General features: G+C 46.9%; 1 protein-coding gene and 1 pseudogene across 1 annotated transcript in view; one reads left to right on the plus strand and one right to left on the minus strand.

The window, feature by feature from the left end:
- Window positions 1–7279, minus strand: part of LOC127646395 (septin-9-like) — a 121381-nt gene extending 114102 nt beyond the window's left edge. Inside the window, exon 1 of the mRNA XM_052129987.1 lies at window positions 7148–7279. Coding sequence (XP_051985947.1) covers window positions 7148–7169 — 22 coding nt within the window. The 5' untranslated portion in view covers window positions 7170–7279. The remainder of the gene's footprint in view (window positions 1–7147) is intronic.
- The window catches only part of LOC127646988 (trinucleotide repeat-containing gene 6C protein-like), a 551486-nt pseudogene that overhangs the window by 293059 nt on the left and 231086 nt on the right, over window positions 1–27341 (plus strand).

The raw sequence follows: 27341 nt of genomic DNA on the forward strand, positions 1-27341 counted from the left end.
AACATACAGCCTGTATTCAAAAACACTTTTTAAAGCAGGAAAAGTAGATAATTGTAGCAAACTTATGAAATCTCCTGGCTGCATATGCGGGGGGAAAAAAACTAAACAAAAAAACCCACAAGAAGCGTGGCCCTGTTACGTTAGCAGGTTGCCAACTTTCTTCCAACCAAATATGGGATATTCCAGCTTTAATACAGCATCCAGGAAGAACCAAGTTCTATCAATCTTTTAATAAACACTCTTTGCCAAAAGTGTTTTCTTCTCCATAATTAAGCTTAAGCTTTTTCCATTTTTAAAGCTCAACTGTGGAGATGAGGGCATGGTCAAGAATTCGTCTGGAAAAAGAGTAAGCGGTAAGGGTTCTTACTTGAAATTAGTTGCTTGTAATTGCTTGTTACTGTGTTCGCAGTGAGAGACGGGGGAAACAAAAGGGGCCAGTCCTCAGAGTGTGCAGAGAGAGCCCAGCTAAGCCGCTACCAAAAAACAATAGATTTTACCAATAAAATCGCTACATCAATAAAAAGTGACATTCTTGAGTTGGAAACGCCGTCTCCTGCTTCCTCATTTCATTGAACCAGTTACACTGGTGCCAAAACCTGGGAGAAGAGGAAGAAAGATACGTTGCCACAGAGTCATCACCACTGGAGGTAATCTACATGTCCCTTTCCACCATCCACCATGCCCAACACCAGGCTCTCGTGGCATTACACATGGAGCAGCAGCAGCATTTTGAGGAGCTCCTTCGGGCCCAGGAGGATGACAGGCAGGTGCTGCGGAGCTTAGTGCCACAGGAAGGGGTGGCCGAAGCGACCCCGGCAGCAGTGAAGCCTCACATGTTAATCACAAAGATGACGAGACAATCCGGAGGCCTACCTCAAGCTCTTTGAGGACACGGCCAAAGCCCAGATTTTGCCACAGGAGAAATGGGTAGTACATCTTCTGCGGCTGCTGACCGGTGAAGCCCAGATCACAAGCAACAACTTCCAGTCATCAACCTCCTGCAACAGATCGGCGAGAGCCGAGTAGAAGACTGCCAGTGATTCCGCTCCTTGACACTGAGCGAGGTCGGCCGCCCATTTGCCTTTGTTCAGCAGCTATGTGATGCCTGCCGGCGATGGGTGCAGCGACTTCGCTGGACGAAGCGGTCCAGCTGGCGGAAGACCATCTGGTTGTGTATCCAGGGGATGGTGCACCCAATGCCCTGCCCCCCATTGTCTCTTCCCCGGCACTCTCTCACCCCCAGTCCTTCCTTCTGCCCTGTTCCGCTCCCCTGGAAATGGAGGAACATTCCCCCGAAACTGGCTCCCCGGTTATGGGGGTTTCCTGTGCCAACAAACCCAGTAATTTCCCTCTCTTCATCCCAGGTGAGGCAACCCACTGCCACAGGTGTGGGGGGAAGCTTGGGCTGGTGTGCTGGAGCTGCGGGGAGCAGGGTAAGGTCCGAGATCAGAGGTAGAGGCCTTGATCCATGTTCCCGGCATTCCACAGACCGTCTCTGATTGACAGGGACATACCAGATACTGGTGAGTGTACATTCCAAGCCTTGGTGGATTCCAGTTGATTGAGGTCCCATTCGAACACATTGGCATGGACCTCATCAGGCCATTAGAGTGGACAGTTTTTTGTTAGTCCTGGTGATTATACAATGCAATTTCTGGAAGCAGTGCCTCTGCGCAACATCTCAGCACTTAGTGTTGCGGAATTATCTCCCGAAAGAATTTGATTCCGAAAGAAATCCTAACTGATCCGGGCACTGATTTTATGTCAAGCATTCTACACAAGCTGTATGAATTACTGGGTTTAAATTGATTCGGACAAGCATGTACCATCCATAAATGAATGGCTTGGTCAAATGTTTTAATGAGATCTTAATAAAATATGATTCATACATTTGTGAACAAAGATGCTAGGAATATGGATAAGTGGCTTGAACACGTTATTTGCAGTGCAAGAGGTCGTGCAAGCCTCCATGGGTTTTTCCCCATTTTAATTATAATTTGTGCATAAGTCCTGTGGCGTGTTAGACGTCATGAAGGAAAATTGGGAGGAGAGAACTTCCCTCAGCGAACTGAAGTGAATATTTGTAGTTAAAAACTATATAAGTATTGATTTGTTTCTAAAAATAATCAATTGTTTGGGTTCAGAAGAACTTTATTTGTCGACTGGGGTTGTGTGGATTCTTTTAATGCACCCCAAATATGCATTTTGGACCCTCAAATAAATGGTGTACATTCAATTGCATTTTGAAAGGAGGAGGCCTGAAATGAAATTCTAAAAATCTTAATTTTTTGATGAAGAAAGAAACTTGGATGTATTCTTGGAGTAGCATCTTGGAGTAAATTGTCAGCAAATTTTCATTTTTGGGTGAAACTATTCCTTTAATGTGTTTTGAAATGAAAACAACTAGTGTGGATATGGCTTAAAGACCTATAGAAAGGTTTATGACCTCCGTGAAGTTGGCACCCCATATAATTAAATCATTACCAAATCTATACCATTCATTTGTGCTGTGTTTTTGCCGATTTGAACTTCAAAAATTAACATTTGTGCTGGTTCGGTGTTTGAGATATGGGACATAATTAATTAAATTAATTAAATAATTTTTTGGCTGTATGATATCACTTTCCACCCCATAAGGTCCAAATCGCTCCAAACCAGTACTGTTCGTTTGTGCTCGATTTGTGTTGGTTTGTGGCGTTAAAAGAAACACTGTAACTATTTCCCTTCCTTACATATAGCAAGAAACGTTTTGGGAGCAGTGACATCACTCTCCACCCCATGTGGTCTAAACCGCTTTCGGCCTGCACGCCCAGGCTGAGGCCAACGCGCAGATGACCAACATGCTTTCCCGGGCAGCCACTAGCGTGGGCTTGGATTGGAACCCTACATCCTCCCCACAGCCATCACGGCTGGACGACTGGTTCCTGGGGTCTGGACACTGCTCACAGCCTCACCCCACCCCAGTCCCGTTCTTCCCGGAAGTGCATGATGAGCTGACGTCTTCGTGGAGAGCACCCCTCTCCACTCGTCACACTGCCTCCTGCTCATCCGCCCTCGCCACCCTCGACGGACCTGTAGAGCAACATCCTCGCTGACCGCGAAGGCCTACATCGCCGCCAGACGCGCCGCTTCCACCCTGCATGCCATGGCTCTCCTGCAGGTCCATCAAGCCAAGGCACTGAGAAACATGCACGGATCCCAACACACTGCAGGAACTGCGCTCAGCGACCGACCTCGCCCTGAGAGCGAAGAAGGTCACAGCGCAAGCGATGGCCATGCTCGTGGTCCAGGAGCGTCAACAATGGCTGAACATGGTCGAGATGCGTGAAGCAGACAAGACTCGCTTCCTCAACACCCCTGTCTCCCAGTTTGGCCTCTTCGGCGACACCGTCGAGGACTTTGCCCAGCAGTTCTCCACGGTGAAGAAACAGACGGAGGCCATCTCTCACATCATGCCTCGCCGCAAATCTGCCGCCACAGCCCATGCCCCGTCTGATCACCAAGGGTGTCCTCCCGCGGCCAGGAAACCTTCTGCTCCGCCTCAACCCGGGCCCAGCTCTCAGCCCCAGCATCGAGCAAACCACGGGAAGCGCATGCCTCCTGTCTCACGGACCCCCACGAGGACCCGGAAGGCTCCCAGGCACTCATGAGGCAGCGCACCCAGAGTCCAAGACGTTAGCTCCGGAGGTGGTAAGACCGCTCCGTCCCCCGGTGGAGGGCCGGGAGGAGAATCTTGTGTTTTTTCATTTGCCGCACCCCCAAATTCTCAATAAAAGAGCTATTTCCTTTGTCTCTGAGTCACCTGGCCCGCAAATGCCGTTCTCATGGCACTCTGCTTTCAGGCCTCAACAGTCCCGACTTCCTGGACGCAGTGTCCCCGCCTTCAGCCCCACGACTGTTCCCCAGCCGGCCGGTTCAGACAAGCTCAGAGGACGCCAACACCAGACCTCCTCTTCGGTCACGAACCCGCTCCCTGCCGGGTGCGCGGAGCAAGGTAAGTGCTTTGAGTCTATTCTCAGCACCGGAGCCTCGGGCCGCTTCACTGCCTCCCGACACCGCATTACCTGTTCCGCACCGCTGCGAAGCCCTGCCAGGTACGTTCAAAATACTCATCCCCTTGGTGCCCCTAGCACGGAGTTTAGAGGCGTGGCTTTCACTGCCCAGCCCGTCATGCTGGCTGCACCGGACCATTCGACTCGGTTACGCAATTCAGTTTGCCAGGCCTCCGCCCCCCTTCGTGGGCGTTAATTTTACTGCAGTACACGGCGAACATGCCCAGTCCCTGCGCGAAGAAATCGCCTCCCTTCTGATCAAGGACACGATAGAGCCTGTCCCTCCAACCGAAATGAAGAAGGGTTTCTACAGCCCTTACTTCATTGTACCCAAGAAAGGTGGCAGCTTACAACCGATCTTGGACCTGCAAGTTTTCAATCGGACCCTGTCCAAACTCCCGTTCAAAATGCTCACCCAGAAACAAATTCTATCTGGCGTCCGGCATCTAGATTGGTTTGCAGTGGTAGACCTGAAGGACGCGTACTTCCATGTCTCGATTCACCCTCAACATCGACCCTTTCTGCGGTTCGACGGCCAGGCGTATCAGTTCAAAGTCCTCCCCTTCGGCCTGTCTCTGTCCCCTTGCGTCTTCACGAAAGTCGCAGAGGCAGCTCTTGCCCCGCTCCAAGAAGCCGGCATACGCATACTCAATTACCTCATCCTGGCCCCCTCGCGAGAGTTACTATGCACGCACAGAGACCAGGTGCTCAGGCACCTCAGCCGTTTGGGGTTTCAGGTCAACTGGGAAAAGAGCAAGCTCACCCCAGTTCAGAGCATCTCTTTTCTCGGTTTGGAGTTAGACTCAGTCTCAATGACAGCACGTCTCTCCAACGAGCGTGCTCAGTCGGTGCTGAAATGCCTCGCTTCCTTCAAGCCAGGTACCGTGGTCCCTCTAAAACGATTCCAACAGCTCCTGGGGCATATGGCTAAGTTACGTATGTAACCTCCGTTCCCCAGTGGAGGGAACGAGACGTTGTGTCTTCCCCGCCACGTCGCTGAGCCGAGCCACTGTTGTGGCGGACCATTTCTGGCTCCTCAGAAAAATCCTGAATGAACTCCTCTATTTGCCCCGCTTAAATACCCGTATGTCCGGGGGCGGGATATGCAAATACTGGCTGCCAACTTCTCATTGACCTTTTTTCATAGATCAGAGGTGTATATCGGTGCTCAAGAGAGACCCCTAGTGTCGCTTCTCTGACAACATCTCGTTCCCTCCATCGGGGAACCGAGGTTACATACGTAACCTAGACGTTTTCAAACTAAATGGAATTTATTTAAAAGAAATATTGCAAAAACACATTTTAAGCAAAGCAATCATTAAATTAAGTTTAAGTTAAGTTTAGATTTTAAATGATAAAAGAGTAGATATATTGTTCAAAATAAAGTTTTTTTCAAAAAAGAAAATTGTATCTAATGCAATAACGTTCTGACATAAGTGACTAAATTGTCTGAAAATGTGTATTCAGGCCCATTGTATATGCACATATACTCACAGTGTTTCTGCCTGTGTTTAAAACTATTATCAATTGACATCATTAATAAAACACATCAAAACTGATATTTTGACCAAAACTTGACTTTCCAAGGATTAGTGATTTGTGCACTCTGCTCTAAAATAAAAAAATCCTGCGCTTTATCTTTGAGCTGCATGTACGAAATGATCAATATTTCTCTTGGTGCACTTGTTTTAGCTCTGCTAAGGTGTTGACATGCAATGTAATCTTGAATCTGAAAAATGTGGGGAGACACCAGGGTCAAAAACTTTAAGTTTCTCTGCCATATCACTTTCAAAACAAAGCAGTGTGTTAATTGCCATGACAACACATGCAGCCAGTGGCTTGGCAGAACCAGGACGTTGCTCTACCCACAACTTCCTCTATAAAGCTGAAGTAACATTTCAGAAATCTGTTCTCAACAGACACAAACCCTCCAACACAACATAAACAGCTTTACACACATATGAACACCTCCTACAACAAAGATGAATGCCCAGACACTCTCACAGAATGAGTTTCCTTGTCATCACATTCACCACAACAAAGAGTATCAGTATATTGGAATCTGTATAATAGACTATTTGGCTGCAGAAAAGCTCCATTCGCCACTCTGTGGTCATCTGTTAAACTGCACATAAGTCCAAATTCAGAACAAATCTACAATATCATTATAAATGCAGATATTTGCTTTTCTCAGTTTTCTCACTTGACCTCTCTTGACATTCCAATCAATAATACAACATTGAGTGTTAAAAATATTCAAAATGCATGAATACATAAATTTCATTAAACAAAAAACTGTATCGTAGCTGAATGCATAGCTTGTGTGGCATTGGCCACCAGAACAGCTGATGTTACAGGAGCTCCAAAGATTTCAAGCACGCCACACAGCAAACCTCTCCCTGCGCAGCTGCTCTGTGGTATAGTACTGACACAATCCTTAAGGTAGATTCTGCTGAGTAAGGTAAACTCTCAATCTGTCACACTCTCACACATACTCTCCTAATTCAGTGAATTAATTTACTAGGTAAGTGTCCACATTCGAAAAGTATATTTATGTCAGTTCTTCCCTTTATAACTGAACATTTGTCATCATCTTACCAGATCACAAACATTGCAATTTTTTTTTATGTAGAGCAAGAGAGTTAGGCAAAAACATAAAACTAAAATAAGGTTCCACTTCCTTATTGATGAAATCCCACCCTTTGTCATGTGTCTTCCTTTTTTTATTATTATTAAAAAGCTCATAGCCAACAATTTGTGCACTTTAAAACTTCTAGGAAAATATTGAAAGAAAAGAAAAACTGTCAAAGGAAAGACAATCACAGAGTAAAGGTTTACTCAGAACTGGACAGGTCTGGGTAAATTTAAACTATTTAGTCAGTTTAAAAAAACAATGACAGAAACTAAGAGTACTGAGAGTTATGCTTGATAACCACCTGCCCTACCTACTGCAGAGAAGAAATTACATACTTTCTACAGATCTTTATATAGATAAAACATGTATTACTTTAAAAACACAAATCTATTCCCTAAGATGCTTATTGTCCACTCTTTAATTTAAACTCAAAAGTAAAGAGAGAGCAAAAGTTACTTACCAGCTATTTTGCATTGCTCCATAGCTGAATTATGGCTCCTAACAGCCACATGTGGTTTCTAGCATTTCTCCTCCTCTCCCTTTATTTGCAGACTTCCCCTTTTGCTTTTTCCGACAGTTTAGTCACTCTCCCCCTCCTTCTTTTCTTTCTTTCTCTCTCCAACACCAACTCTTGCAAATTTTTCTCCCTCTCTTCTTTCTTTCTTTCTTTCTTTCTTTCTTTCTTTCTTTCTTTCTTTCTTTCTTTCTTTCTCATCCTTCACAGTGACTGAATTAAAAACTACTGCTAGTGTTTCTTCCAGTATTGCACAAGTGCATTCAGTGTAACTTCATTGACATGGGCTGATCATATTGTTCCTTATGGCACTGAGGTTGTATTGTGCATCTAATATGTGGACAAGCCATGTGATTCTTTCTGAAATCAGACTCCTGTACTCACTGTGAAAGAAGAAACTAAAAAATATTTGGATAAAATCCTCTAAATATTCTCATCAGGAATCAGGTTTGATACAGCTGAATCTGAATTAAGAAAACAAAACAACAACAACAACAACAAAACATCTAAAGAATATTATTGTAATACTCTTTCAGCATGTTACTGAATTTATTTATATTCTATTATTGTTTTTTATTTTTTTTATTTTAAAGGTGTTTTATTGGTACCATTACTTCTCGCTTCTCAATAATATTTTCCACAAAAGGTATTACTCCTAATGAAATGAAGTGTAATTTTGAAGCATATGTATAAAATAATTTCCATCCACATGAGATAAAGACACCAGTCATATCAGTAACATTATAAAAGCAGTTTTATTCTAAATTCAGAGGGTCCCATCATGGGGGCTGCCATGTTAGGATCACATGACCAGCCGAAAACTGCTCGCTTAATCTCAGTAGCCGGCCTGTTCTTGGGAACTTTTACTCATGGATTAAACTCTATATAGTGAATTTCTGTAATGGTATTAGTAACTGAAAACCATTGCACTTGAATGATGCTGCATCTAAGCCCCTAGGTGTCCATGTAAGTCCAACATCTGAGTGCAACTTTAAAGTCAAGGTGAAATCAAAATTGACCCTATTTGCTTTCTTAATGCACATTCCTGGTCTTAATGTGAATGTCTAGGTTACCATTGTAGGGCCTTGTCCCACTGAAAATGGCAGCAGAGACAGCATAGCCCTTTGTTCTATGATCAAAGGTGAGACTTTGAACTCCATTTCCCAGAATGCATCGCAACTAGGGATGCACCGAAATGACAATTCTGGGCCGAAACCGAAACCGAAAATCCAGGATGCACTTGGCCGAAAACCGAAACCGAAATTTTTACCTATTTAAAAAAAAAAAAAAAATGTTGTGTATAATTGTATTAATTTTATACTTTTTCATTAATTTCATGAATTTAATGAATCTGAATTGAAAAACTACAAACCAATAAAATAAATCACACTTTTATTGAAAGGAACACACCAAAATTGGACAAAAAATATATTAAAACTATATTAAATATTATTCTTCATTCAGTTCTGTAAAAATCTAATTTTACAGATTTTATTTACAATTATCCAAATAATGTAAAGTTTTAGAAAACTATTATATGCAAAACAACAGTCAAGTAATGAACTTAGCTAGCATCTTTCAAAAAATTTAAATATGCAACAGTAATTTTAATTAAAACAAAAGGCAGAACACAGAATGGCAGAGGGCCTCTATTCCATTGATCTATATATAACTATAATATATAATTATATATATAGATCAGTGCTCTATTCTGTTTATGTAAACGTATGTACACTTTAAGTGAAAATTATTGTGCAAAACAACAGTGCAAAACAGCAGTAATTGAACTAAATCCAACCTCAACTGTAAACGACAGATGTATCCTCGAGTGAAGAACAAGTGTAATGTAATTGCTATACACATCAAATTGGACCGCTTTCTATTTAAGTACAAGTGACAGGTTTCTCTTCAAGAACAAAAGTTGCTAAACTTAAGCTCATCAAGAACATGAGATGCTGCACTGAACAGTCTCTCACTCACTGTGCTGGTGCTTGGGCAGATAAATACCTGCGTGCAATCCGCGCAAGCAAAGGAAAGCGGTCTTTATGCGACCGTAGTCAAGGGGATTGTCGCTTCTGGTGTAGTTCCGCTAGATACGTCTCAAGTTGTGGTGTAGCTGCGCTAGTTGTGGCACTTTCCTAAAGAATCTCTTGCTGTACTCTGTATATATATATCTTGACATTTCTGCTGAATAAACACTGCAGATCTCAAATTTGATGTCCTTATCAGAAACTTTGAAGAATTTCCACACCGCTGACATGATCGGCCTTTGTTTGGTAGCGCCGTGATAAGGGCTAGATCGATCCAGAGTGAAATCTGAGCACTGAGGAGCGGGGCGAGGAGGTATTTTCGGCTCATATTTTCGGCCTTTTTTCTCTTTCGGCCAAAAACCGAAAGTGCCATTTTCGGCCGAAAATTTTCTGCGGCTGAAATTTCGGTGCATCCCTAATCGCAACCAGATGGAAGTCCCGCCCATGGACTCAATCTCAGACGTCATTGGTCAAAAGCGGCCGATGACCGATGACGTCATCCTCTTAACAAAACCAGCGCGCACATTTGAGACGTTCTCTCTCTGCATCAAGCTTCGATGTGCTCTAAAGAGACATATCTACACCAAGGAATCCCTCCTTCTGGACCAAGAAAGACCACATTTTTCTAAACCTCACCATTTGGCCACGGTAGAGCAAGATTAACTTAGCTTTGTTCCAGTCGTGTAGTGTACAACTGGTTCATTTAATCTTCACTGTTAAACAACAGTGAATGTATTAGGAAACGGAAAAGGCGACCAGCTTCCCTTCTCAATCGTTTTCTCACAACGTTGACCACCTCTCGCGTTTCTCGTGATCACCGGACCCGAGAACCAACGCAGAGACGCGTCTTTTCGCTGACGAGCATGAGACCAAGGACCGAATCCAGATTGCTTTCTCCTGACCGCTCAATGCAACAGGAATCCAGCAGACAACCCTGCTTAAATCACACAGGATTTCACAAGTAAGGCTTGATATCTGGGCAGATTTAGTTTAGGAACTGTGACTTTCCTTATAAACCTAAATCATATATATTTGATTGCTGAATGTTTTGATGTTTTTGTTTACATTTACATCTACGATTGTTGAACATTTAATGTTTTGTTTACAACTGTACATTTAACTACGATCGCTGATTGCTGTTTGGAGTTATGAGATCGTCATTTTTGGGGAAATGTTTATTTATTGAGTGATCTGAATCAACGATTCAATCGCGCTGTTACCAGCGTGTCTCTGTTAAATTGCATGAACCCCTGTTTGTTTGTTCTCTCTCTCTCCCTCTCTCTCTCACACATTGAAAATCACGGCGCGAACAGCACCGCGGTTTATGAATGAATCAGGCTGGTGTTTTTCAAATTCTCCCACCTGTTTCGTTCAGTTCCTTTGTGTGTCTGCTCATTATCACCCTCACGTGGTAGTATCTCCGTTGTGCTGGATCTGATCCAGCCATCTTGCTTTCCCTACACCTTCACGTAATCGTTGGCTCCGCCCTTTCCGGCCTAGCCCTCCATTTTGACTAGTTCCTCACGAGGAGTTTAGGCCATTTTGTGTCTTGGTTACAGACTCGAGACACACACACACACATACACTAGCATATAGCTCCACCATTTAGTTTAGGATTTCCATCTTATGTTTTTGTGTTATATTCATTTAGTATTGGCAGTGTTCATTACTGTTTGATTATAATAAATCTTGTTATATTATAATAATTATTCCTGGTTTGTTTGTTTGAATATTGTGTTGAAGACAGCCTCTGCCACATCAAGAACTCCTACATTACTTCAGATTGTTAAATTGTTGTTGTTAGAAGCCAACTGTAACCAGATTACTGTTGGGTTCATATGGCAACAATTTGACTAACTTCTTCCCCTTTTGATTATTTTGATTCTCAATCAAAATACTCAATCTGCAGCGTAGAATTTTATGAGACTTGATCAGTCACTTACTATAATTTTTCTCTTGTCAAAGAGTGGTGCCCCGAGGATAGAATTTAATGAACTAAATTCTATTATTTAATTTAATTATTAATTAATAATTAATAAACATGAATTATAAATTTATATTTGATAGTAAAACTGATCTAACCAACCTGTGAGCCTACATAAATTGGTGCCCATGTAACATTGATTTTAATCAATGTTATATTAATTAATGATTGATGGTTGTCATTGATAATTATTAATTATTGCTAATAAACACACCCGCTCCAAAACTTGTGAGCCCTACACCATTTTAACCTCCGTTCCCTGATGGAGGAAACAAGATATTGTGTTGAATGAAGCGACACTAGGGGACTTCTTTGAAGGCCTTGGTTAGCTCTGAACTTGAGAAAAGGCATCTGTCCATTCAGGTTTTGCACTAAGGAGCCGAAAATAAGTTTTCGGCCATAACAGTGGCTAGGTTCAGCATTGTGGTCGGGGGGATGCAACGTCTCATTCCCTCCATCAGGGAATGGAGGTTACAACAGTAACCTAGACGTTCCCAGTCTGTCGTTCACTTCGACGTTATTTTGAATGAAGCTACACTAGGTGTCCCTATTCAATCACGCCATGCGCTGAACAGTGTACGTGCGCTGCTGTTGCAGACAGGCAGTTGTGAGCCAAGGCGACAGGCTGCGTCAGACTGCACGCACCCTTCCCCAACACCCCATAAAAATCGTCATAAACTTTTTAGGTTCCAGGCACACCGAAGGAGGGGACAAAGCGATGTGTCATGCATGGGAGCAGGCCGCATAGAGTTAAAGTGGCTGGGGCCATCTTAATGCTATCACACGCATCAGGAAAGGCGTTCTTTTCCAACTCCTATTCTTTCAGGTGGAAAAGACCCTGCAGAGACCACCACCTGCCCAGGCTGGGGGGAGGTAAAGAGTGGCGGACTACATCACATGGGTTTTCAGGCCACATGTGGGAATGGTGCGGTGGTAGATCCTACCTGCTGCGAGGGAGGAGTTGCTACAAACACAGCGACCAGGGACAGGGGGAACTGCCCAAGTTAGACGTGAGTCCACCTGTATGGGAACCGTACTGCGAAAAATACAGACGGGGGATTAATCCACACAATGGCCCATCCTGTGCAGTACCTTTTCCAGTACAGAGTAATTTTAGTACCGTAGTGGGTCTGGTCGGGGAATTCCTCCGCCAAATTCGTGGACCAGAAAGCTAGGGAGGAGTCATCCAGGGAGCCAAGTTAGTGGGATCTCCTGGGATAAGAGCGCATGTGGCACTAGGTGAATGCTGGATCCCCGACTCAACCCATTGAGCTCAACTGATTCTAGCGGCTCGAAGGGTGGACTCTGAAGGCCTGCAAGGACCATGGCGAGATCCCATGAGGAAAACAGACATGGCCTGGGCCCTTTCGGGCGCCTCTAAGGAACCTGATGTCGTGGTGAGCCGATATGGTGGATACATAAACCTTCAAGGTTGAGGGGGACAGCCTTCCCTCCAGCCTCTCCTGCAGAAATGATAGCACTGACCGAACGCACACCTCTGCGGGTCTTCGGACCGGGAAGAACACAAATTCGTGAACAAGCGCCATTTTAGGGCATAAAGTTGCCTGGTAGAGGGAGCTCTGGCTTGGTTGATTGTGTCTATGACAGCAGGTGGTAGGTCACCCAGATCTTCCGCATCCTGTCCAGGGGCCAGACGTGTAGGTTCTAGAGGTCTGGGTGCAGATGCCAGAAGATGCCCCATCCCTGAGAAAGGAGGTCCTTCCTCAGGGTAATTCGCGTGGCTGTCGCAAGGAGCGTGAGATCTGAAAACTAAGTCCGTGTGGGCCAGTAAGGGGCACTAGAGTGACTTGTTCCATTTTGTCCCTGACCTTGAACAGCACCCATGCAAGTAGGCTCAATGGGGGAAATGCGCACTTGCACAGTCCCTGCGGCCAGCTGTCTGCCTGTGCATCTGTCCCGAGGGGAGCCTCTGCTAGGGAGTACCAGAGCGGGCAATGGGAGGTCTCTTGGGAAGCAAACAGGTCTAGCTGTGCTTTGCCGAACCGCTCCCAAATCAGCTGGACCATTTGAAGGGTGGAGCCTCCACTCTACATTGAGCGTACCTTATCATGACATCGCATCCGCTGCCGTATTGAGGTTGCCCGGGATGTGAGTTGCACGCAACGACTTGAGTCATTGATGGCTCGAAAGGAGGAGATGGTGGGCGAGTAGTGATATATGATGAGAGCACACACCGCCTTGGCGATTTATGTACGCTATCGTAGCAGTGCTGTCTGATTGAATCAAGACGTTCTTGCCACGTATTAGCGGGAGATACCTCCGCAGGGCAAGTATTACAGCCAACAATTCGAGGCAGTTGATGTGCCAACCCAGTTGCGCCCCGTCCAGGTGCCGGCAGCTGCGTGCACATTGTTAACGGTGCCCCAACCCCGTCTAGAGGCGTCTGTGGTGACTAGAACGCGTCGGGACACCTTCTGTAGGGGGACACCTGTCCGCAGAAAACAGAGGTCTGTCCAGGGGTTGAAAGTCTTGCGGCAGTGCTGAAGTGGTCTCATATGCATCAACCCCAGTGGCGCGACCGCAGCGGAGGATGCCATATTCCCCAGGAGCCTCTGGCATTGTTTTAGAGGAACCACTGTGATGGGCTCAAAGAGAGCGAGGCACCTGAGCACTGGCTCGTTCGTGAGGCACGCTGTCATTGAGACTGAGTCTAACTGCATGCCGAGAAAAGAGATGCTCTGAACCCGGGCAAGCTTGCTCTTTTCCCAGTTGACCTGAAGCCCTAGACAGCTAGGGGGGCTCGAGGGAGTAAGCAGACTGGCAGTGAGGTGAGCCGTTCTCACCTTGAGCTTGGACAGAAGTCAACGAGCGTGGCAGGGGCGGGTGGTTTGTGGGATCTACCCAGCGAAACCGAGCCCGCTGCCATCCCCAAATCGCCTCAATCACCAGCAGGATCATCCTCAATCCCGTTAAAAGAAGGAGCGAAGCGGGGGGTGGCTGGAGTGGCGTTCCTCTATAAGAAGGAAAGCCGCGACCGAAAGGTTGTGAGGTTCTCGCAGTGAGAACACAAACAATCCACAAATGTTCTCTCGGTGTGTTCTCTCGTGACCGCCAGGAGCGGAGAGAAATCGATCGCATCCAGGAACTACACAGGAGCGGAAAGGCATCTTTATAAAGACGCGTCCTGAAAATGACATTCAACGGCAGCTGTGTATTGCTCTTTTAAAGAAATTAAACTCTTTTACAGAAAAATATTCTCTTTTGGGAGCGCTGTTGAAGCGCCCAGGGGCAAAGCTGCACTGCCATGCAGAGAAGGTGAAAGCCACTGATATGCGCTGTAGATCCAACTCTACAGAAATGAGTGGAACAGTAAGTGACTTCAGCTCGCTGATCACACAACCGCTCGGCTCTGAAGAAGAAATCTGAATGCAGAGACGCACGATTCCCTCATGTTATACCCGTATGTTCGGAGGAGGGACATGCAAATTCTGTCTGCAAATTTCTCATTGCTCTTTTCTCAAGTTCAGAGGTAACCATGTCCTTCAAAGAAGTCCCCTAATGTTGCTTCATTCGACACAACGTTCAAGTGAGCGACAGATGGGGAACGATGTTTAGGCACTGTTTTAGCATACTCTCATTTGGTCTGGCTCTATTCTGGTATGTAATGCCCTCTTGGCTTTTCAAGATCCAATCAATTCTCAAGGGATAAAACAAGTCTTTCCATATTTTCTTTCCTCATTAAATATCCTGTTTCATTCAATCACATTAACCATGGGTTTTATAACTATTATATAATTATAATTTATTGTTATTATTTAGTGTTTGTATGAAAGTAGTCAATCATGTGATCTCATTTTAATCATATCATTATAGAAAAATACATACCCAAATAATTCTGCCCTACAAAGGTAACAATTCCAACTCTGAATAACAAAAAGGGTTCAAAATGAAATCTAGTGTAGATTTTTTTGTCAAGATCATACTGTATCAAGATTCCTGCTGATCTGACCCTTTTGTAAAAAGTTAAATGTAAGTGATAAGCAATTAAAGACCTTCTCTCTAAGGCATTAAAGGCTATCAGAGAAACTTAACTTAGTGTAGTTATTTAATGTAGTGGCATTCAGCAGCTGTCCAGTCTGCATGTCATTACTCTAAACAAAATCATGATGACCTATGACCTCTGAAATTAACCTCACACTTCTAAGGTCAAAGGTAGTGTGGGACTCTGGTTATCATGTGTGCAAGACATTAGAATATACCTCCTCTACATTTCAAACGGTGTAAAAAAAAGGCTCCATATCACTCTACCACACTGATGAATATTCCTTCTGGGTCATAGATGACGCAGGAGAAATAAGCCTATAATAATCAGGTTCTATAAATAATAGACTTTTCCAGAAAGTACAGTATTTATTTTACTCAAACGTACAATTAAAATAAATCATCTTACAAGGTAAGACATGACTGGAATTTAAACTGGAAGTTGAATTAAAATTTATTTAAAACAAGAAATATTAAAATAATTCAACTTAATTAAAATGCAAAAAAATAATTTAAAATGTACTGTATGTCAACAAATTATAAACAGACTATTTCTGAAACTTCTACAATAAAATATTATCCATGATTAATTATTGTAATCAGACATCTAGTTTTGGGTGAGTGGGCCTTCAAATATTGTCTTGGAGAGTAGGGGGCCTAGGAGTCAAATTAACTAAAAAAAACTCTTTTTAAAAATCCAAATAACTTTACAGATCTTTATTGTAAAGGGTTTAAACAATGTTTTCCATGCTTGCTCAATGAACCATAAACAATTAATGAACATGCACATGTGGAACTGTCGTTAAAACACTAACAGCTTACAGACAGTAGGCAAATAAAGTCACAGTTATAAAAACTTGGGACACTAAAGAGACCTTTCTACTGACTCTGAAAAACAGTAAAAGAAAGATGCCCAGGGTCCTCGTTTATTTGCGTGAACGTGCCTTACTGTGCGTTCAGACCAGAGGTCAAAGTTCGCTCTGACTGCCTTGCTAACAACGCTATCGAAGATTCGTGGATGCTCTGACATAGTTGAAATAGGTGGCAAGGTTCGTTCAGAATGCTTGGTTTTGTGAACTATTTTTAAAGGGGCCGTAAAACATCCAGACATGTCAACCGGTATCTTTTTGACGACATATCACAAGTAGCGTATATCCTCATGAAATCATTTAATATATTATTATATAATATTATATAAACCATAATATACACTTCATCTACTCACATGGCACATCAACAATTTCAGACACCTTTGTCCATGCATTGTATTTTTTATATATATATATATATCCCTGTAAGCAAACAGGGACAGGTCATATACTGTATTACGGGAAAATCCACCACGACAATAATCAGTTTCTCCTCCAGTTTGTCTTCGGAACTAATGTTTGGTGGGAACCAAAGTTTACACTGTTGTGTTCTCTAGACTTCGCTAGAGCGGAGCACTTCTGTACTCCAATAGGTTGCCACCGAACCGCGTCAAAGCTCATTACCATAATGTTGCCTGCACTTGAACTTTCCTGTGACGCCCATACCGCCCAAGACGCGCTGCGGTGCTTCTCGCCGCTGAGAGACGCTGGCTGCCATAGAAAATGAATGACTTCCTGTCGATTTGATGTTCACAACGCCTCCGGTCTGAACGCACCATAAGGCATGCTGCATGGCTGCATGAGGACTGCAGATGTGGCCAGGGCAATAAATGGCAATGTCCGTACTGTGAGACATCTAAGACAGCGCTACAGGAAGACAGGAAGGATACCTTATTCTCCTCGCAGAGGCAGACCACATGTAACAACACCTGCACAGGATTGGTACATCTGAATATGACACCTGCGGGACAGGTACAGGATGGCAACAACAGGAATGCACAATCCCTCCATCAGTGCTCAGACTGTCCGCAATAGGCTGAGAGAAGCTGGACTGAGGGCTTGTAGGCCTCTTGTAAGGCAGGTCCTTACCAGACATCACCGGCAACAACGTCTATGGGCACAAACCCACCTTCGCTGGACCAGACAGGACTGGCAAAAAGTGCTCTTCACTGACAAGTCGTGGTTTTGTCTCACCAGAGGTGATGGTCAGACTTGAGTTTATCTTCGAAGGAATGAGCGTTACATCAAGGCCTATACTCTCAATTTGGAGGAGGAGGGTCCCACAACTCTTTGCATTACAGGGAAAATATCCTCCTCCCTTATGTGGTAACCTTCCTGTAGGCTCATCCTGACATGACCCTCCAGCATGACAATGTCACCAGCCATACTGCTTGTTCTGTGCGTGATTTCCTGCAAGACAGGAATGACAGTGTTCTGCCATGGCCAGTGAAGAGCCCGGACCTCAATCCCATTGACCACATCTGGGACCTGTTGGATCAGATGGTGAGGGTTAGGGACAGTCCCCCCATAAATGTCCGGGAACTTGCAAGTGCCTTGGTGGAAGAGTGGGGTAACATCTCACAGCAAGAACTGGCAAATCTGGTGCAGTCCATGAGGAGGAGATGCACTGCAGTACTTAATGCAGCTGGTGGCTACACAAGATACTGAATGTTACTTTAGATTTTTCTTGCTTTCTCAAAAAAAATGTTGTCACTTTTGGGAGTTATCAGCGTATTGGTGTGCATGTAAACGTGCTCAAAGTCTATGGTGGTTACAGCCCTGGGTGAAAACTATATAATCTTCAGACATCTTCCATTAGTGTTCATATTTTATACAGGGAGATGCACGGGAATGAAACTCAAATATACCCAACAATGATCAGCCAGTTCTGTAGCTAATCAGATTCATTTTTTTAAACAGCAATTACTTTAAGAAAAGTGAGAATGTTACATGGTGGATGGGTTTAAATCTGAGTCCAGCAACTACAGCCTGCATGATGTCACTGTAATTAACAGCACAGTAACAGGGATATTTATACAGTCATATTCTAGGCACATGTTTGTCTGGCTGAACCTCAGTTCAGGAAGTGCCGCGGCTGTTGTAGAAGATGGGAAAGGCCCCAAGCTTTTATCAGTTTTATCAGGAAGAGACAGGGGAGAACTCGGCCATACCTTTCACCACTACTACCAAGCCTGATTCACATATCACACACACACACATACACACACACAAAATCTCCTACAGCCAGTTATTGAAATGCATTTCTCTTGCATGAATGAACATCCTGTAACACACATCTGCACGCACACACACGCATTCTTATATATTTTTTACATAAAGCAGATGGACACAGGCATGTGTGAAAGAGCATCCATGTACAAAATAGAGATGCAGAAAAATCCACAAATAGCACAGCATCAGTGTAACTAAAGTACACATGCCTTAGAGCCCAAAAGACCCTGACCTACAAGCATGACTCAGACATGCAGATATAGTTATATAAGCATGTGCTGTTTAATCACTAGCTCTGAAGGCAGAGCTGATAGGGCAGTGTTACCTACTGAAGCAGAGAAAGCAGTCGGATAAAAATGAGACATAAAAGAAAAAGGGTGATGTCATCAGAGTTTGAATGAAAGGACTTGGAGTGATTCAGTGAACAGATAAGGGGAAATAAAAGGAGGGGGGCTGAGGAACTTATTTTTAAGTTAATTTAGGAAACACATAATGTGTAGGACATAATATATTCAAAACATGCTGCAACCATATTCTTCAATGACATCTTTTAATATATGTGCAATATGTCTTTCCTTTTGACCCATTTAGATAACCTTCTTTTTGTCCATTCATATCCCAGCTCTTTGATGTCCTGCCTCCAAGGGCAGATATATAATTTTTTTATGGGGTTGCAAGGGGGTGGCATGGAAACTATGTAGAGACACTAAAGCAACCACCCATGCGTAGTTCTTATGGATTAAGGTACCAAGTTTCATTGCAACAAGCATTACTTGTCAATATCAAATTATAAATGTCCATGAATTTTGATACAACTACATTTCCACAGGAATCACATTTTGATACTGACATGCCAAGATTTAAGAAAAATATATAATTTTTCATAATAAAAAATAACAAAATGTCTATCTCCAGAGCACCAAGACATTGTCTATTAAACACATCAACAAACTCTAAATGTTTCTATGCTTAACATATAGAACCGGCAATCTGGACTAAATGTCACCACCTTTGTTAAGTGGAAAATGGATGGAAATACATGCATATGCATATTGTAACAAAGACTCAGGTAAGTTGGGATCCATAAGCAGTTGTTTATTGAACTCACAGGTATAAGCGGGCAATGGTCAAGCAATGGGGAACGGGGCAATAGTAGGCAGGTTCAGAGCGTAGTGAGGCGGCAGAACGTCAGGGCAGGCAGCAATGGGCAATACGAAGAGGCAGGCAAGGTTCAGGTAGGCAGGCAGCAATCAATCGTAGTCAACAGGGAAAGCAAGGTCGGTAGGTAGATAATCAGAGAGGTTTGGTTACTAGAACGCTCAGTAGTGTAGCCGGAACAAACAAGACTTTGCAGTGAGTGTGTCACTGCGTGTAGCTTAAATAGAGGGAGCTGGAATGGGAATCAGCTGTGAGTTAATCAAGCCCGGTATGTGGGTGCACGGGTCATTAAAATTCGGGTGAGTCAGATCTCCGGTGGCCGATTGCGGAGGTGCTCTCGTAGGCGTTTGTGACAGAGCCCCCCTCCTGTGAGCGGCTCCTGAAGCGAGGACCTGGTCGACGCCGGGGTCGCCCTCGAGGGCGGAGGGCTGGTCTCTCTGGATGGGTTCTGTGGAATTCAGCGATGAGGTTGGGGTCGAGGATGTCATCGGCTCCGACCCAGGACCTCTCCTCCGGACCGTACCCCTCCCAGTCCACTAGGTATTGGACTCGACCCCATAGACGTCTGGAGTCTAGCAGTGTTCGCACCAGGAATGCCTCCTCGCCGCCCACGATGGTGGGGGGGGTGGGGCTCGTCTCCTCCTCCGATCTCGGACCACTGGCGGGTTTGTGTAGGGAGACATGGAAGGTGGGAGAGATGCGGTAGTTAGCAGGCAGTTGGAGACGGAAAGATACAGCATTGATCTGTTTGATGATCTTGAAGGGACCCACATACCTGGGACTGAGCTTTCTGCAGGGGAGGCGAAGACGTAGATCCCTGGTGGAGAGCCAAACCCACTGACCCGGGAAGTAGACAGGGCCTGGACGGCGGCGTCGATCCGCCTGTTCCTTGGTTCGGTTCACGGCCCGTTGGAGATGGACGTGAGCTTGGTCCCACACTGCTTCGCTGCACTGGAGCCAGTCGTTGACCGCCGGAACCTCCGATGGCTCTCCGGACCAGGGGAACAGAGGAGGTTGGTACCCCAGGATACACTGGAACGGGGTTAGGTTTGTTGAGGGTTTCAAGAGGGAGTTCTGGGCGTACTCGGCCCACGGGAGGAAGCGGCTCCAATCGGCTTGGTTGTGATGGCAGTAGGTGCGGAGAAACCTGGTGATCTCCTGGTTCAGGTGTTCCGTCTGACCGTTAGACTGGGGGTGGTACCCCGAGGTGAGGCTGACATTGATGTTAAGCAGTCGGAAGAAGGCTCGCCATACCCTGGAGGTAAACTGGGGTCCACGGTCCGAAACGATGTCCTCGGGTAGGCCGTAATAGCGGAACACCCAGTGGAGGAGGAGTTCCGCGGTTTCGAGAGCTGTGGGGAGTTGGAGATTGGGATTAAGCGGCATGCTTTAGAGAAGCAGTCGATGATGGTCAATATAGTGGTGTGGCCTCGGGAGACCGGCAGGTCAGTGATAAAATCCACAGCGATGTGGGACCAGGGACGGTGTGGTATGGGGAGTGGTTGAAGAAGCCCTGTGGGTGGTTGCTTCGGGGTTTTTGCTGCGTTGCAGGCGGAGCACGCGTGCACGAAGTCGGTGGTGTCTTCTTGTAGGGTTCCCCACCAGAAGCGGTTCTGAAGCAGGCGTATAGTGGTAGCGATCCCGGGGTGCCCTGAGTTCGTGGCGTCGTGAACCCAACGAATGACTCTTTCTCAGAGGCTGTGTGGCACGAAAGTCCAGTTGGGCAGACAGTCGGGCGGAGGCGGGTCAGTCGCTTGGGCCTGGGCGATATCAGCCATGATGTCCCATTGGATTGGGGCCAGAATCAAGGTGGGCGGAAGAATGGGTTCAACACTGGGGCTCGGGGGCATGGCATCGTGTTGCCAGGAAAGTGAGTCTTCCTTGATGTTCTTTGAGCCCGGCAGATAGGAGATGGAGAAGCGGAAGCGTGTAAAGAACAGCGCCCAACGAGCCTGCAGAGGGTTGAGCCTCTTGGCAGAGCGCAAATATTCCAAGTTGCGGTGGTCAGTCAAAACTTGGAAAGGATGTCGAGCTCCCTCCAACCAATGTCGCCATTCCTCTAAAGCAGCCTTCATTGCCAAGAGTTCACGGTTGCCTACATCGTAGTTCCGTTCCGCGGGCGAGAGTTTGTGGGAATAGGATGCGGTGCGGACCGCTGGGTTGGTCGCCTGGAGCGGATGAGATTGTCGATCCATATAGCGAGAGTAATTAATTGATCGAGGGAGATACCTTCGTCACGACAGGCCAGTTCAGACTGAAGATCGGCACTCAGACCCTGTCGAAGTGGAGCTTGAGGGGGCTTTCTGGCCAGCCGGTCTCGCGTAGCGAGGGTGCGGAAGGAAAGCGCGTAGTCCGCTGCGCGGCGATTTCCTGACGCAGGGCTAGCAGCTGTTCGCCCGGGCTCTTGCCGCTCTCGGGATGATCAAAGACGGTGGTCAGGCTGCCCATGAAGGATTCGTAGGTCGACTGGGTGAAACCCTGGTTGGACCAGATCGCGTTAGCCCAATCAAGAGCTCTGCCCGTGAGTACGGAGCACACGAAGAGGATCTTACTCTCGTTGGTGGGGTAAAGTGCCAGTTGTTGAGAGAGGAAGACCGAGCACTGCATGAGGAACCCCTTGCACTTCGAGGGCGTACCGTCAAACATCTCGGGGTGTGCGAGTCAAGGACCGGCGATCGGCTGGTAGTGAGGAACGGCGTCGGCCGCTTGGCTGGCTTGAGGCACGGTGGGCGCCGGTGCTGGCTGGCTGAGAGCTTGTACAGCCCCCATAATTTCATCCACGGCGGACGTCAGGCGGCCGAGTTGATGGTGTTGTGCTGATAGCTGACTTGCTTGGGCGGTGAGTTCTTCGGCCAGGCGTGATATCACCGTTGGATCGATGTTTGGCGAAGTCTTCTGTAACAAAGACTCAGGTAAGTTGGGATCCATAAGCAGTTGTTTATTGAACTCACAGGTATAAGCGGGTAATGGTCAAGCAATGGGGAACGGGGCAATAGTAGGCAGGTTCAGAGCGTAGTGAGGCAGGCAGAACGTCAGGGCAGGCAGCAATGGGCAATACGAAGAGGCAGGCAAGGTTCAGGTAGGCAGGCAGCAATCAATCGTAGTCAACAGGGAAAGCAAGGTCGGTAGGTAGATAATCAGAGAGGTTTGGTTACTAGAACGCTCAGTAGTGTAGCCGGAACAAACAAGACTTCGCAGTGAGTGTGTCACTGCGTGTAGCTTAAATAGAGGGAGCTGGAATGGGAATCAGCTGTGAGTTAATCAAGCCCGGTATGTGGGTGCACGGGTGATTAAAATTCAGGTGAGTCAGATCTCCGGTGGCCGATTGCGGAGGTGCTCTCATAGGCGTTTGTGACAGAGCCCCCCTCCTGTGAGCGGCTCCTGAAGCGAGGACCTGGTCGACGCCGGGGTCGCCCTCGAGGGCGGAGGGCTGGTCTCTCTGGATGGGTTCTGTGGAATTCAGCGATGAGGTTGGGGTCGAGGATGTCATCGGCTCCGACCCAGGACCTCTCCTCCGGACCGTACCCCTCCCAGTCCACTAGGTATTGGACTCGACCCCGTAGACATCTGGAGTCTAGCAGTGTTCGCACCAGGAATGCCTCCTCACCGCCCACGATGGTGGGGGGGGTGGGGCTCGTCTCCTCCTCCGATCTCGGACCACTGGCGGGTTTGTGTAGGGAGACATGGAAGGTGGGAGAGATGCGGTAGTTAGCAGGCAGTTGGAGATGGAAAGATACAGCATTGATCTGTTTGATGATCTTGAAGGGACCCACATACCTGGGACTGAGCTTTCTGCAGGGGAGGCGAAGACGTAGATCCCTGGTGGAGAGCCAAACCCACTGACCTGGGAAGTAGACAGGGCCTGGACGGCGGCGTCGATCCGCCTGTTCCTTGGTTCGGTTCACGGCCCGTTGGAGATGGACGTGAGCTTGGTCCCACACTGCTTCGCTGCCCTGGAGCCAGTCGTTGACCGCCGGAACCTCCGATGGCTCTCCGGACCAGGGGAACAGAGGAGGTTGGTACCCCAGGATACACTGGAACGGGGTTAGGTTTGTTGAGGGTTTCAAGAGGGAGTTCTGGGCATACTCGGCCCACGGGAGGAAGCGGCTCCAATCGGCTTGGTTGTGATGGCAGTAGGTGCGGAGAAACCTGGTGATCTCCTGGTTCAGGTGTTCCGTCTGACCGTTAGACAGGGGTGGTACCCGAGGTGAGGCTGACATTGATGTTAAGCAGTCGGAAGAAGGCTCGCCATACCCTGGAGGTAAACTGGGGTCCACGGTCCGAAACGATGTCCTCGGTAGGTCGTAATAGCGAACACCCAGTGGAGGAGGAGTTCCGCGGTTTCGAGAGCTGTGGGGAGTTGGAGATTGGGATTAAGCGGCATGCTTTAGAGAAGCAGTCGATGACGGTCAATATAGTGGTGTGGCCTCGGGAGACCGGCAGGTCAGTGATAAAATCCACAGCGATGTGGGACCAGGGACGGTGTGGTATGGGGAGTGGTTGAAGAAGCCCTGCGGGTGGTTGCTTCGGGGGTTTTGCTGCGTTGCAGGTGGAGCACCCGTGCACGAAGTCGGTGGTGTCTTCTTGTAGGGTTCCCCACCAGAAGCGGTTCTGAAGCAGGCGTATAGTGGTAGCGATCCCGGGGTGCCCTGAGTTCGTGGCGTCGTGAACCCAACGAATGACTCTTTCTCGGAGGCTGTGTGGCACGAAAGTCCAGTTGGGCAGACAGTCGGGCGGAGGCGGGTCGGTCGCTTGGGCCTGGGCGATATCAGCCATGATGTCCCATTGGATTGGGGCCAGAATCAAGGTGGGCGGAAGAATGGGTTCAACACTGGGGCTCGGGGGCATGGCATCGTGTTGCCAGGAAAGTGAGTCTTCCTTGATGTTCTTTGAGCCCGGCAGATAGGAGATGGAGAAGCGGAAGCGTGTAAAGAACAGCGCCCAACGAGCCTGCAGAGGGTTGAGCCTCTTGGCAGAGCGCAAATATTCCAAGTTGCGGTGGTCAGTCAAAACTTGGAAAGGATGTCGAGCTCCCTCCAACCAATGTCGCCATTCCTCCAAAGCAGCCTTCATTGCCAAGAGTTCACGGTTGCCTACATCGTAGTTCCGTTCCGCGGGCGAGAGTTTGTGGGAATAGGATGCCGGTGCGGACCGCTGGGTTGGTCGCCTGGAGCGGATGAGATTGTCGATCCATATAGCGAGAGTAATTAATTGATCGAGGGAGATACCTTCGTCACGACAGGCCAGTTCAGACTGAAGATCGGCACTCAGACCCTGTCGGAAGTGGAGCTTGAGGGGGCTTTCTGGCCAGCCGGTCTGCATAGCGAGGGTGCGGAAGGAAAGCGCGTAGTCCGCTGCCGTGCGATTTCCCTGACGCAGGGCTAGCAGCTGTTCGCCCGGGCTCTTGCCGCTCTCGGGATGATCAAAGACGGTGGTCAGGCTGCCCATGAAGGATTCGTAGGTCGACTGGGTGAAACCCTGGTTGGACCAGATCGCGTTAGCCCAATCAAGAGCTCTGCCCGTGAGTACGGAGCACACGAAGAGGATCTTACTCTCGTTGGTGGGGTAAAGTGCCAGTTGTTGAGAGAGGAAGACCGAGCACTGCATGAGGAACACCTTGCACTTCGAGGGCGTACCGTCAAACATCTCGGGGTGTGCGAGTTGAGGACCGGCGATCGGCTGGTAGTGAGGAACGGCGTCTGCCGCTTGGCTGGCTTGAGGCACGGTGGGCGCCGGTGCTGGCTGGCTGAGAGCTTGTACAGCCCGCATAATTTCATCCACGGCGGACGTCAGGCGGCCGAGTTGGTGGTGTTGTGCTGATAGCTGACTTGCTTGGGCGGTGAGTTCTTCGGCCAGGTGTGATATCACCGTTGGATCGATGTTTGGCGAAGTCTTCTGTTGTTTATTGAACTCACAGGTATAAGCGGGCAATGGTCAAGCAATGGGGAACGGGGCAATAGTAGGCAGGTTCAGAGCGTAGTGAGGCAGGCAGAATGTCAGGGCAGGCAGCAATGGGCAATACGAAGAGGCAGGCAAGGTTCAGGTAGGCAGGCAGCAATCAATCGTAGTCAACAGGGAAAGCAAGGTCGGTAGGTAGATAATCAGAGAGGTTTGGTTACTAGAACGCTCAGTAGTGTAGCCGGAACAAACAAGACTTCACAGTGAGTGTGTCACTGCGTGTAGCTTAAATAGAGGGAGCTGGAATGGGAATCAGCTGTGAGTTAATCAAGCCCGGTATGTGGGTGCACGGGTGATTAAAATTCGGGTGAGTCAGATCTCCGGTGGCCGGTTGCGGAGGTGCTCTCATAGGCGTTTGTGACACATATGTTATTCTGCTATTAAATTCCTGCAGGCCTATCACCATTGTAAAAGCTTGAATAATCAATTTGAAGTGAAGATTATCACAAAGTTAGATCTAAATGAAAATAAACTGTACAGAAAATTGTACTGTGGGGGACAGAGCTGCCAAACTCATGAATATGAATTATGTCATGCACAGTCAAATATTATTTTTAATTACCTGTTTTGATCAACAGTCATACTTTGTCCACCCCTGGAGTCACAAGTTCGAATCCATGGAGTGCTGAGTGACTCCAGCCAGGTCTCCTAAGCAATCAAATTGGCCCAGTTGCTAGGAAGGGTTGAGTCACATGGGGTAACCTCCTTGTGGTCGCTTTAATGTGGTTCTCGCTCTTGGTGGGGCACATGGTGAGTTGTGTGGGAATGCTGCAGGAATAGCGCGAATCCTCCACACACGCTATATCTCTGCGGTAACGCGCTCAACAAGCAATGAGATAGGATTGATGGTCTCAGACACGGAGGCAACTGAGATTCGTCCTCTGCCACCCAGATTGAGGTGAGTCACTACGCCACCACGAGGACATAGAGCACATTGGACATTGGGCATTCCAAATTGGGGAGAAAATATCAATATAAAAATATAAAACAATTATAATAAATAAAACCAGTCATACTTAATGTAAAGTTGGCTGGCAACAGGTAGACGCAGAGACGATGATGAAGTGCGATGAACCAAAGTGCATTTTAATAACAAATATGAGATCCCACAAATATGATAAACCCTAACTCTAAATGTGACAACAAAACAAGCAAGAACGACTTATCTAAATTTGATTTGACATGACAATGAAACAAAACATAAGCATGAATTGACTTGATCATAGAACCAACATTACACAAACAATACTCGACAATGGCAAACATGTAGGTTAAATACTTGGACTAGGGAGAACACAAACCAATAAACATTTAGGACTCTAAACAAGATAACGAGACTCCTAGCAAACCCATGAAACAATGAACCAATGGGGACAAGACACATGAACATGGGAAACACATGACAAGGAAACAGGAACAAACATGGCATGGAACAAATTTATCAAAGTAAAAGACATGAACAAAAACACATACAACCCTGACTTACCCCCCTTGACATGGTTACGTTGCAGGACATGGAAACATGGTGAAACAAGGTGTGGGGCATGGCCTGGTGAGACAGGGCATGGAGCATGAGACCAGGGCGGAGAAGACCAGGGGCCTGAAACCATGAGAGGCTCGATGGGCAAAAGCATGGAGAACTGGATACCGGAGGTCCCCGGTAGAACTGAAGGATCGGAGAGACGAGGTGTAGTCAGAGGATCAGAGAGCCAAGGCGGAGCCAGGTGACCGACAGACCAAGGAGGAGCTGGAGCGACGAGGGACCCCGGTAAAGCTGAAGGACCGTGGTGGAGCTGTGGGAATGCAGAGTTGAGGTGATGTCGACGGATCGACAGGCCAAGGCAGAGTCCAGGGCTCGGAGAGTCGGAGGTTCGAAAGTTCTCCATGGGATTTCTGAGAGGACGATC

The sequence above is a fragment of the Xyrauchen texanus genome, chromosome 7 (assembly GCF_025860055.1).
Source record: "Xyrauchen texanus isolate HMW12.3.18 chromosome 7, RBS_HiC_50CHRs, whole genome shotgun sequence".
Taxonomy (NCBI): domain Eukaryota; kingdom Metazoa; phylum Chordata; class Actinopteri; order Cypriniformes; family Catostomidae; genus Xyrauchen; species Xyrauchen texanus.